The 13,670-nt window shown below is 34.2% G+C and overlaps 1 protein-coding gene across 1 annotated transcript in view; it reads left to right on the top strand.

Moving 5' to 3' along the window:
* LOC136029559 (protein PALS1-like) overlaps positions 1-13,670 on the top strand; it is a gene marked incomplete in the record, with an annotated part of 254,054 nt that overhangs the window by 125,187 nt on the left and 115,197 nt on the right. The window contains 1 exon segment of the mRNA XM_065708038.1: positions 3,020-3,077. Within this exon segment, the coding sequence (XP_065564110.1) occupies positions 3,020-3,077 (58 nt within the window).

Genomic DNA, 13,670 nt, shown 5'->3' with positions numbered 1-13,670 from the left:
CTACCGATTAAGGGGACTCGATACCATAAAGAATCAACCTCTTCGTCCAATATAAATTTTTTAGTTTGTGTGGCCAAACTATTTGTAATTGACTGGGCGGTCTTGCCATGACTAGCAGAGCTTGGATAAGCGATCCAAATAAACGGAAGAAAACTGAAAGACAACATCTACCTACCCTGGGTTCTTAGAAAACCTTGTAACTTCTCTTTGGTTACATCAAAGGTGCAACCCACTTTGATGAAAAACTTTGCCTACAGAATTCCCTTGTCTGTTCAATCAAATTCCATAATCAAATCACAAAATCGCAATAGATTTCAACGATAAGTAGTCCCCTGGGAGAGTTTGCTAATGGTTCATTCGCCTTTGAAAGAGTCAGCCGACGTTGAAGCTCACAAAATGATGTTTGAAGTATCGAATCCTCATGCAAATTTAGAGACAGTCCAACTTTTTTATGCCAAAAGTTTCAATCTCGATATAAACCTTCGTGTAAATATAGAAGGTATTTTGAATGGGAGGGGAGGTAGAAGTTTATTTCTAATTTTCCATTGTTCCTAGCAATATTCATACACTAAGCATTTAATGCTGCAGGCTGCAGGATGATAGCTCCCGTCTTATTGCAGACATATTTTAAAAGATTACATTAACATGCTTAGTGGTACAGACTGTGGGGAGGTGGGAGTATCTTAAGTGCCTCCTGCAAATTTCGGAAAAGGGTAGGGGGCAACTGCTTTCCAGGAGCTTTACTTTCACAGAAATTTAAAGGAGAGTAATTTCTCATTTTCCTATTTAAATACAATATTTTGATGTCTTCTTGTTCCACAACACAAAACTACCCCTTGGCCCCCTGCCTGCGTCCCTGGGATCCATTTCTATTTAAAAAAATGTTTTAAATCTCTACCTTGAAAACCATGACAACCTTGACAACCTTGAGATATACTTTTGGTATTTTAAACCCTCCCTCTCCTAATATATATTTGAAGGAGCGTGCTTTTCGATTATCATTTTTGATTGCGATTCCTGAAGTTTTTTTTTATACGAACATTAGACTTGAATGTAAACACAGGGGCTAAAAGAGGGAATACTGTTATTTTGAATGGGAGGGGAGATAGAAGTTTATTTCTAATTTTCCATTGTTCCTAGCAATATTCATACACTAAGCATTTAATGCTGCAGGCTGCAGGATGATAGCTCCCGTCTTATTGCAGACATATTTTAAAAGATTACATTAACATGCTTAGTGGTACAGACTGTGGGGAGGTGGGAGTATCTTAAGTGCCTCCTGCAAATTTCGGAAAAGGGTAGGGGGCAACTGCTTTCCAGGAGCTTTACTTTCACAGAAATTTAAAGGAGAGTAATTTCTCATTTTCCTATTTAAATACAATATTTTGATGTCTTCTTGTTCCACAACACAAAACTACCCCTTGGCCCCCTGCCTGCGTCCCTGGGATCCATTTCTATTTAAAAAAATGTTTTAAATCTCTACCTTGAAAACCATGACAACCTTGACAACCTTGAGATATACTTTTGGTATTTTAAACCCTCCCTCTCCTAATATATATTTGAAGGAGCGTGCTTTTCGATTATCATTTTTGATTGCGATTCCTGAAGTTTTTTTTATACGAACATTAGACTTGAATGTAAACACAGGGGCTAAAAGAGGGAATACTGTCCTCTCTCACAATTAGCCTTGGATCAAATAGTTCGTAGAAATAAACTAAGTAAAAAACGGTTTGTCAATAGAAACCCAAAGTTTAACAAACAAACTTTTATTAAAATACATGCAACAGCAAAACCATTATTTATGCTGATGCTAAAAACGTAAAATGAATTGATTTTGAAGTTGCTCATAGAAGGCTATTGACAAATAAAGAATTCATAATTTTTGAAACATGAATTTAACTCTTCTCAAAAGAGGTGGGTCTTGGTGGAAATTATGTATTCAATACAGCATGTATGAGAACCTTTAAGCTACTATCGGAAAGGTTTGAGATTTCCTGCCTTACCAGAGAAGGATGAGAATGCATTGACCATCCATAGTCCGAAGTATTCAACGAATGTTGATCTAACGGACAGTTAAAGCTATAGTGCTTTTTTAAGTAAAAAAAAAGAGACAACTCCTGAGAAAATGCCAGGTTTTAAGTTTTAATGTCGCTCCTTTACTTTAAATTAAAAATATTTTTCCCTTTTCAATTCTTGGATGAAAAGGACTGTCTTGATGGTCATCCTTTGTCAGGATGGGGGTACTTATGAATGATGGACTTGGCTTTGACTTTGAATTGACTTATAATCGTACAAGGGTGACTTTTTAGGGTTTTTCCTCCTGCCTTTTGTTTTCTCGTTTGATATTTTTTTTTGTTCTGAAGGTCTTTATGTAACTTGTTGTTACTTTAACTTATTTGTGTATTAGGCGAAGCTGAGATATCTAGCTCCAACTCTCTTTCCGCTATGGTTTTCATTTGGATGCAATTAAAGTTTCACCAATAAATTTTTATTGTTTCTTGTTTCCTGATAAAAATAACGACAGATCAATTAGCTTTAAAAGCCATTGAGAGTATATATACAATTCCGATTTAGAAATAGGAATTGTACTTGCTATGAATTGAAAACACTTCTGCAGACATAACAAGGGCATAAAAACTCACCAGGAGAATGTTTCTCTCTGTCCAACAGTTTTCAAAGTTATGATATACACCCTATCCCCTCAGACGTGAGGATAAACACGTAAGACTGGCATACCCTTGAAGTGGCTAAGTCAGCCACTTTAAGCGTAAACATAGTTGTTTTTTCTGTTTTTTGTAGAAAATATTTTTTCCAGGTATCGTAAGAGAGGCGCACAAGCAAGAATTAAAGTGGGGAGGTTTCGTGACCACTCCTCAAAAATTTCGTGGTTTTTACGGTTTTACTTCATTGTCTTGTACTTTACACATACTTCATTAATTTTTTAAGTCCTTTTAATCCTTAAGCTGAAAAGGTTAATTTTACTTTTTTGCTTATAAGCTGATGATTGATTTCTTTCTAGTGCATCCGGAGTCGAACAATATGCCTTCGAGTAAAAAGGAAAAGTGGAAACAAAATAGGTAAGAAATTTATCTTAGAATTTTAGGTTCTTAGAATTATGAAATATCATATAACCGGTTATCATTTGAACGATGCAAAGTAGAAGAAGAAGAAGTGAAAAGTCGTGGTGGCACACTGCCGCTTGGTTGCACTCATCTGTTCTTCTGGCAGAGCTTTTTGTGGGTATTGACTGATGGGTGGCAATTTGTAATTTTTTTTACTTTATGTTTACAGTCTTTTCATTCTTCTTCATCCTTTTTCTCTCTGTATTTGCTGTCACAGAATTTTGTAGGGGGGGGGGTAAATAAAGAAAAACATTTGCATAAACTATCACATAATCTCTAAGATCCACACAATAGTCTTCCGAGATCTTCAGATGTCTTCATTGTAGTCCAATCACACAAGGCTGCACATTATTAGTTTTAAATTTTGGTTTTAGTTGACCTTAGTGAATATAAATGAAATTACAACAATTAATTTTGAGCCACAATTTTTTTAATATACGATTTTTTTTCTAATTTTCACCTTTTCTTTTCATTGTTGTTGGACTTGTAAAGGGAGTTGTTTTTGTATTGGTCGGGAGCCCTAATCGGAAAAGCAACTGATAGGAGAATAAAGTGAAGCAGGTCTTTGAAAAAAAGGCAAGAAAACCAAAAACACCATCCGGTGTCACTTAGCGAAACCCTAAAGCTGTCTGGGCCTTTTAATTCCACCCTATACCGTAATACTACTTGCTTCGCTAGTGCTATAGTTCCATTGTTCTTAGCAATTTTCCCTCAAGATTCTCTAATATAGATATTGGACAATCCTCTAAACCATACCCTAGTTTTCCCATACCCCGGAATTGTTCAAGTTGGTGATTTTCCTTTGCGGGCCTTAGGTTGGTAACATTGTTTCCAAGGAACTTGTCTTCTATTTGGAAATTAATCATTAATTTCTTCCGGGACACTATTAAGTGGGTGGAATGATATTAGATCGAAACATGTGTAATGCAAAATAAAACAGTGTTTAATGTTGATTTCATTTTTAGAAATAAAAGAAAATCACACAAAGAAGTCTCCAGGTAAATTTCAACTGGGGGATGATCAATTCTGTGTATTAAGTGTGGGGAGGACACAAATTAAAACACTTCATGTGTCATCGTTGTGACTTAAGTAAGCAGAGGAGGGGTAGTTTCTGGTTTGAATAAAGAAAGCTAGATGGCTAGTTAGCCATTTAGCTATTTAAACGAGCATATGAAATTGATGCTAGACTTTAGGAGGAAGAATATTCCGGACAGAGAATGCTCCTGTGCGCAATCATTGACTATAGATTAGTGTTCTGGCAAAATGTACTATTTTCAGGGCTTTGTACTCCTTAAATTCTGTGTGTAACCAGAGAACTTATGGTTTTTTGTGTGTGAATCAATGCACACAAACATATTACTTGTTTAATTTGTAAGTGTCCGTAACTCCTAGCCAATCACAAGGCTGAAAAAAACCTTGTGATGCAATACAACGCGCAATGTTTCAAAAGAGAGCATTTATTCATTGTACAATTAGGCACAGTTGGTTTCTGATGCTTATACGACAGGATGAATGTTTCTTCCATTTTAGTGTCTTCAACAAAATTTTTGGCCAGTTACTTATAATTAGTTTAATTGCAGTAATGGGACAGATTCATAAGTAGATGACAATCTTTTTTGAGCCCATAGACTAACACTCCTCCTAGACAAAGTTACCCTCTAGGGTCTGCATACCCTTGATAGTCTTCCTTTTTATATATCTTTGTATTGCAATCCTTTTATTTATCATAGGGTGCTACAAACAGTCTTCACATGTGGATGATGTCATTTACAAAGACCAAAATTAAGACTCTTAAGGAGTTTTCTCAGACTTCTTACCTATCTAGGTTGTTTTTTAATGCGATAATATCCCATGACGCCAATTTTCACGAAAAAATATGGAGACGTTTTCGAGAGAAAATGCATAAATACATACATAAATATATATATACAATTAGTAATCATTTACAAAGATAGTATATATATATATATATATATATATATATATATATATATATATATATATATATATATATATATATCTATATATATAAAAATAAGTTGTCTGTCTGTGGATGTGTGGATGGATGTGTGGATGGATGTGTCAGGTGACGTCACCTGAAAAAACTGGATCAGGTGACGTCAAAACTGAAAAAACAAAAAAAAGGCAAAAACTACAAAAAAAACTAAAAACTAATAAAAAAAATAAAAAAGCTAAAAAACTAAAAAAACTATAAAGGTAAAAACCAATAAAAAACTAAAAAAAAAAACTGAAAAAACTAAAAAAAGGCAAAAACTACAAAAAAAACTAAAAACTAATAAAAAAAGTAAAAAAGCTAAAAAACTAAAAAAACTAAAAAAACTAAAAAAAGGTAAAAAACTAAAAAAAATAAAAAATAAAAAAAAACTAAAAAAAAGGAAAAAACTGAAAAATAAGCTAAAATAAAGGTAAAAACCAATAAAAAACTAAAAAAAAAAGGAAAAAACTAATAAATGACGACACTCAAAGAGAAAGCGACCAGGACAAAAGGAATGTTCGATTAGCAATCAACAAAGCACCGGGACACAGGGAGTATAAATGACGACCAGGACATAAGTAAAAAAAAAAAAACTATCTATATATATAAAAATAAGTTGTCTGTGAATCTGTGGATCGTGGATCAGGTGACGTCACCTGAAAAAACTGGATCAGGTGACGTCAAAACTGAAAAAACTAAAAAAAGGCAAAAACTACAAAAAAAACTAAAAACTAATAAAAAAAATAAAAAAGCTAAAAAACTAAAAAAACTAAAAAAAGGCAAAAACTACAAAAAAAACTAAAAACTAATAAAAAAGCTAAAAAACTAAAAAAACTAAAAAAAAGGCAAAAACTACGAAAAAACTAAAAACTAATAAAAAAAATAAAAAAGCTAAAAAACTAAAAAAACTAAAAAAACTAAAAAAAGGTAAAAAACTAAAAAAACTAAAAACTAAAAAAAACTAAAAAAGGTAAAAACTAAAAGAACTAAAAAAGAAAAAAATAAATGACGACACTCAAAGAGAAAGCGACCAGGACAAAAGGAATGTTCGATTAGCAATCAACAAAGCACCGGGACACAGGGAGTATAAATGACGACCAGGACACAAGTAAAAAAAAAAATTAACAAAACTAAAAAGAAGGTAAAAACTACAAAAAAACTAAAAAGAAAAAAAAACTAAAAACTAATAAAAAAACTAAAAAATCTAAAAATCTAAATAAACTAAAAAAGAAAAAAAAAGGAAAAAAATAAAGGAGAAAAACAAAACTAAAAAACGAATGTATATACAGACCGGTACACCGGGATACAAATGACGACCGGGACACAGGGAATATAAATGACGACCGGGACACAGGGACACAACTACAATGGGGACACCGGGGGAAACAGGGGGATATAAATGACGACCGGGACAAAAAAACTAAAAAGAAAAAAAAACTAAAAACTAATAAAAAAACTAAAAAATCTAAAAATCTAAATAAGCTAAAAAAGAAAAAAAAAGGAAAAAAATAAAGGAGAAAAAATAAACTAAAAAACGAATGTATATACAGACCGGGACACCGGGATACAAATGACGACCGGGACACAGGGAATATAAATGACGACCGGGACACAGGGACACAACTACAACGGGGACACCGGGGGAAACAGGGGGATGTAAATGACGACCGGGACACCGGGACAGGGAATGGTCGATTAGCAATCACCATCAACAAAGCTCAAGGGCAATCATTAGAATCATGAGGTATAGATCTGAATACAGATTGTTTTCCCATGGACCATTATATGTTGCATGTTCAAGAGTCGGTAAACCTGACAATCTATTTATATGCAAAGACAATGGGACAGCAAAGAATGTTGTATATTCGCAAGTTTTACGTAGTTAAAACCATATATATATATCTATCTATATTCACAGGTGGGACATAGGGACACAACTACAATGGCGCGTAACTATTATGGCGCGTAACGACTTACGCGCGCGGGGGGGCTTGGGGGGGGCGCGAAGCGCCCCCACCAACTAGGTGTTGGGGTGGCGCGAAGCGCCACCCCAACAGCTAGTATATATATATATATATATATATATATATATATATATATATATATATATATACCATCTTTGTAAATGATCAATAATTGTATATATTATACATATTGTACCGGGAGCAAGCCTCCAACCGCAGACAATTTTAGCCTTTTCTTGATGTCATGACGTCACCACAGGGTCAATACAGTTGACCCTATGAAAAATACGAATTCTTTCTTAAAGTCCTGACCTTTTGACCTATATTGACCTATATCCTCAATGCCCCGCTTTTTACGCTAAATTTGACTCTTTCTCTCAACTTTACTTTTTAAAACAGTAAAAACTTTAGCGTAAAGAGCAGGGCGTTGAATAGGGAACAACCCCTCTCGTATACGGGGTAATTTCTGCTCGTTTTAAGTTTTAATGTCGCTCCTTACTTTCAGTTTAAAAAACTTGTTTTTTTTATTTAATTTCTGAACGTTTTAAGTTAATCCATGTTTTGATTTCAGCTCTCCGCAGATGAATAATTAAAGCGAAGTTTGCATATTTATTTATTTGGCTAAATGGCTTTCCCATAGTTTTGATCGAATGATTTTGACAAAAAAGGAGGGGGAGAGGCCCAGTTGCCCTCTAATTTTTTGGGTACTTAAAAAGGCAACCAGAACTATTAATTTTTTACGAGCGTTTTCATTAGTAAAAGATATAGCCTACGTAACTTACGAATTAGCTTACGTAACAAACTTCTATATTCGTATGTTTTTATTGCGTATATGAGAGGGTTCGCCCACTCGTCAATACCTCGCTCTTTACACTAAGGCTTAAATTTTTTCCCCTGAATCACAAAGGCCGTATAATAAATAGTTGAAATTACTAAAAATACTTTAGCGTAAAGAGTGAGGTATTAGGAGAAGGTGAACCCCTTATATGCGTAATATTTTTTGTTCGTTTTAAGTTTTAATGCTACTCCTTACTTTCAGTTGAAAAAACTTTTTCATATTTATTTTTTCCTTGTTTTTTTTTTAAATAATGCTAGAAAATGCTGCGCCCCCTTCATGGAAATCTTCTTCCCCCGCGAAAAATTCCTCCAAGGAAAGTTTCCCCCACATAACCCCTATTCCCAACCCCTCCTCCCAACCAAGAATTCCCCCTGAAAACGTCTGTACACTTCCCAATAACCATTACTATATACAAACACTGGTCAAAATTTTTAACTTGCAGTCCCTCCCACGGGGACTGTGGGGGAGTAAGTCGTCCCCACAGACATAGTTATAAGTTTTTTCGACTATGTTGAACAAAATGGCTATCTTAGAATTTCGATCCGACGACTTTGGAAAAAAATGAGCGTGGGAGGGGGTCTAGGTGCCCTCCAATTTTTTCGGTCACTCAAAAAGGGCACTAGAACTTTTCATTTCCGTTTGAATGAGCCCTCTTACAAAATTCTATGACGACTGGGTCGATACGATCACCCCTGGTAAAAAAATAAAATAAAATAAATAAACACGCATCCGTGATTTGTCTTCTGGCAAAAATACCAAATCCCACATTTTTGTAGATAGGAGCTTGGAACTTGCACAGTAGGGTTCTCTGATACGCTGAATCTGATTGTGTGATTTTCGTTAATATTCTATAACTTTTAGTGGGTTTTCCTCCCTATTTTCTAAAATAATGGAAATTTTCTTAGGCTAGTAACTTTTGATTAGTTGGAATAAAATTGATGAAACTTATATATTTAAAATCAGCATTAGAATGCGATTCTTTTGATGTAGCTATTGGTATCAAAATTCCGTATTTTAGAGTTTTGGTTACTATTGAGCCGGGTCGCTCCTTACTACAGTTCGTTACCACGAAATGTTTGATAGTAATATATATATATATATATATATATATATATATATATATATATATATATATATATATATATATATATATATATATATATATATATATATATATATATATATATATATATATATTATGAAACAGCTCAAGGACAGAAAGACATGTGTGTCTAAAGATTATTTTATGTCCTCACATATTTAAACGTTTAGTGGACATAACAACATAGCATAACGAGTAATAACATTGTATTCTGATTGTATATCACGGGCTACCGAAACTTCTTTCATTCTGCATTACACCTTCCGAAACCAAATCCTCGCTATTCAACGATCATTCAGATTAGATCGTCTCAAAATTCTAGCAGAAGAACGTCAATTAAAAACAAAAATGTTTGTAATCCTCCTTCACCGTTTTTTAGTCTAGGAGGACCATAAATGTTTTTCCCCGGAAAAGCTTCTTTAATAAAATACAATCAAAAGTCAGTTCCGATGACTTGTAGAAAAGTTCCCAACACAATCTAATATACTTCCACGTCTCCTTTATTGATTTTCTCAATTGCGACTGGTGTCAAGTCCAGAATTTGTGAAGTTCAAGATAACAATGCCATTTGCAGGACATAGTACTGATCATTTTTACAAAAGTAGAAAAACGTCCTTTTTTTTACTAAGAGTTTGTTCTGCAGTGAAAAATTCAAATAAGTAAAAAACGTCCTATTTATGGGCATTTTAACTTTCTAGAATAAAATTTCTTGTTGCCACTGTATATCCAGGAGAGGTTGATTTTAGAATCCCCAGTTGCAGCTTTTCATTACCACTATTAAACAAATTTCCCTCTAAGTTCACCTATTCATTACACCTAAAAAGAACAGGTCCGGTGCCTCCTCAAACGCAGCATTGTTGGTAAGTTTGCACTCTATTTGGAAAACTAATATCCCTCCAGCTTGCTACTGTTGGTAGACAGTGGGTATATTACGTATTCCATGGATTTTCCCATTGATTTAGTAGATTTCATATAATAGGAAATTATATTAGGACTGCCGCGATAGATGAAGTTACTTGTGAACGTCAAGCAAAAAAAAAATAAAAAAATAAAAAATGTGGACCAGAAGTCTTCAAAGCGCAAATAAGAAGACAATCTCAAAATGCAGTATCTTTTTTCATAATTTTTCTTTTGTTTTGGTTTCGCTTAAAACAGGAGGTATTTTGCTTGCCGTCCATAAAGGAACAACCGACGCAGACTGCTTAGAATATTTTTATTTGAGGTCTATCAAAATAACTTAAAACTTGTTCACATGCACACAACGATCTGCTTAGTGCAGTTACCGATCTCCCGGATTCTCTTCAGCCGGGAGTGTTATGCGTGGCTGGGAGAAATTCATCCGACGCTTCCTGTGCTTTTTCCCCAGTTATCTCCAGGCACATAGCTTAAGAAATTGGCTTAAATACAATGACTGCAAAAAGCTATCGAAAAAGAAAAAAGAGAGTAAAAGTCCAACGTTTTGTGAAGGGAGGGTAAAGTTCAAATCCCCCAAAATATGATCACTAATGTACAAAGAAACTGAAAAAGGAGGATAAAGAAAAGACAAAACAATCGCGGTAATTTTCAGGCAGTGAACAAAGCAGATATTTCAGAAAAGACCTCCGCTAATCCATCTTGCCAATTCTTGCCATGGATCCAAACGCTGTCTGTCTATCGATTCGATTTGTATTAAGATGAGTATTGATCTTTTTTTCATGATGAGAAGGTATTTGTGCCATAAATAAGGTTTAGGGTAAAATATTCCCCATATCTTTGTTTAAAGCGAGGTCTTTAAATGCATTAAAATTTTGTTTTAATTGCACTCCTAAGATATCGTGAAAAACCATTTTTTGCAGACACTTAGGATGCATCATCAAAAAGAACGTTCTGGGTATCCTTAAACGTGTGGGGCTAAGGTAGTATCAAAGTCATCATTTTTACCTTTAGGCTGTAAAATATCTTTAGAACCTGTCCTTTGAAAGTTTGTCCTTGTGTAGCATCTCTCTCAAGTTGACAACCGGTTTGTCTTCGGTCTGGCATATATGTAGGGCAGAAGGCCCCCGAACCCCAAATCCCCCTGAAATCCTAAATTTTTGGATTTCTATGTGCTTCTTAATCAAATTGCTAGTTTCTTCTGGAAGGAGAAGGGACATTCGGTGATTTAAAACTTAATGACCAAAACTAAGGTCTAAAATGAAAACTCATATCATTTGTTTTTTAATCCATAATACTTACTTCGGAGTAACCAACGACCTTATATTAACCAGATTCCATAAATCGGTGAAATTAAGTTCGGAGAGTGGAGGCAAATTATTTTTTTCATGGACGAAATTACTCGCAATCAACTTTCTGAGGAATTAAATTTAAAAACAAGTATTTTCAACAGAAAGTAAGGAGCAACATTAAAACTGAAAATGAACAGAAATTACATATAACGTGTACGAGGAGGGTTGCTCCTGCTCGACACCTCGCTCTTTATGCTAAAGTTTTTAGTACTATTAAAAAAAACTTTTATTGTTCTAATTAAACGAACCTTGTGTCTGAGGAGTCGTTCTTAAAGAATTGGGACACAATTCAAACTTTACCTCTTATCTTTGGAATATAAAGTCTCCCTGAGAAAAACGTCTTAAAAGAAAATTAAATTTCAGAAAGAAAAAAATGCATTGAAAGAAAAAAACACTGTGAAAGAAAATTAAATCTCTTAAAGTATTATGTAATATTCCACGTGTGTGTCCTCCTCATTTACAAGCGGGGGCTCCCCACAGGATACGAAGAAACAAGTCACTTTAGAATGCGTTATCCTTAGTACTGGTAAACATTCCCTATTACGTAAAAACTATAGAAATCATGAAGAAAAACGTATTGAAGAAAAATATCTTAAAAAAATGTCTTGAATTGTCTTGAAACGTCTTGAAAAACATCTTGAAGAAAAAATGTCTACAAATGTCTTGAAACGTCTTGAGAAACTGTCTAAAAAAAGGTCCTGAAATGTCCTGATACGTCTTGAAAATGTCTTGAAGAAAAATGTCTTAATGAAACTTGTTATTTTTTCTTTTTTCTTTTTTTTTCTTTTTAGTTTTGTTTAGTTTTTAGTTTTCCTTTTTTTCTTTTTTTCTCTCATTCCAGGCAATCTAACGGTCCTATGTCAATTTTAAATTATTGGTCAACCTGCCAGAGACTGCTGACGGGCGTGCCTTTCTAAGAGCTAACAATCAAGTATTTATCAAACAGTTCGTGGTAACGAACTGTAGTAAGGAGTGATCCGGCTCAATAGTAACCAAAACTCTAAAAAATTGAATTTTGATATAAAGAGCTACATCAAAAGAATCGCATTTTAATGTTGATTTTAAATATATAAGTTTCATCAAGTTTAGTCTTAGCCATCAAAAGTTACGAGCCTGAGAAAATTTGCCTTATTTAGGAAAATAGGGGGAAACACCCCCTAAAAGTCGTAGGATCTTAACGAAAATGACATAATCAGATTCAGCGTATCAGAGAACCCTACTGTAGAAGTTTCAAGCTCCTATCTACAAAAATGTTGAATTTTGCATTTTTTGCCAGAAGACAAATCACGGGTGCGTGTTTATTTGTTTGTTTTTTTGTTTATTTTTTTATTTTTTCCCAGGGGTCATCGTATCGACCAAGTGGTCCTAGAATGTCGCAAGAGGGCTCATTCTAACGGAAATGAAAAGTTCTAGTGCCCTTTTTAAGTGACCAAAAAAATTGGAGGGCATCTAGGCCCCCTCCCACGCTCATTTTTTTCCCAAAGTCAACGGATCAAAATTTTGAGATAGCCATTTTGTTTGGCATAGTCGAAAATCTTAATAACTATGTTTTTGGGGATGACTTACTCCCCCACAATCCCTGGGGGAGGGGTTGCAAGTTACAAACTTCAACCAGTGTTTACATATAATAATGGTTATTGGGAAGTGTACAGATATTTTCAGGGGGATTTTTTTGGTTTTGGGGGTAGGGTTGAGGGAGGGGGCTATGTGGGAGGATCTTTCCTTGGAGGAATATGCCATGGGGGAAAAAAATTCAATGAAAAGGGCGCAGGATTTTCTAGCATTACTATAAAAAAAAAACAATGAAAAAATAAACATGAAAACGTTTTTTCAAATGAAAGTAAGGAATAGCATTGAAATTTAAAACAAACAGAGATTATTACGCATATGAAGGGTTCTAAAAATACTTTAGCATAAAGAGCGAGGTATTTAGGAGGAGATAAATACCTCGCTCTTTATGCTAAAATATTTTTAGTGATTTCAACTATTTATTCTACGGCCTATTTGATTCAGGGGTCATTCTTAAAGAATTGGAACAAAACTTACGATTTAGTGTAAAGAGTGAGGTATTGACGAGGGTACAAACCCCCTCGTACACATAATAAAAATATAAGAATATAAAAGTTTGTTACGTAAGTTAATTCTTAAGTTACGTATATTTTTTACTAATAAAAACGTTCGTTGAATATTAAAAGTTCTAGTAGCCTTTTTAAGTAACCGAAAAATTGGAGGGCAGCTAGGCCTCCTTCCCCACCCCTTATTTCTCAAAATCGTCTGATCAAAACTAAGAGAAAGCCATTTAGCCAAAAAAAAATTAATTTACTAATTTCATTTCAATAATTTATGTGCGGAGAGCCAAAATCAAACATGCATTAATTCAAAAA

This window comes from Artemia franciscana, chromosome 7, assembly GCF_032884065.1.
Source record: "Artemia franciscana chromosome 7, ASM3288406v1, whole genome shotgun sequence".
Taxonomy (NCBI): Eukaryota; Metazoa; Arthropoda; class Branchiopoda; order Anostraca; family Artemiidae; genus Artemia; species Artemia franciscana.
Note: the sequence above shows the minus strand (reverse complement) of the source record. Positions and strands in the feature narration are given on the sequence as shown.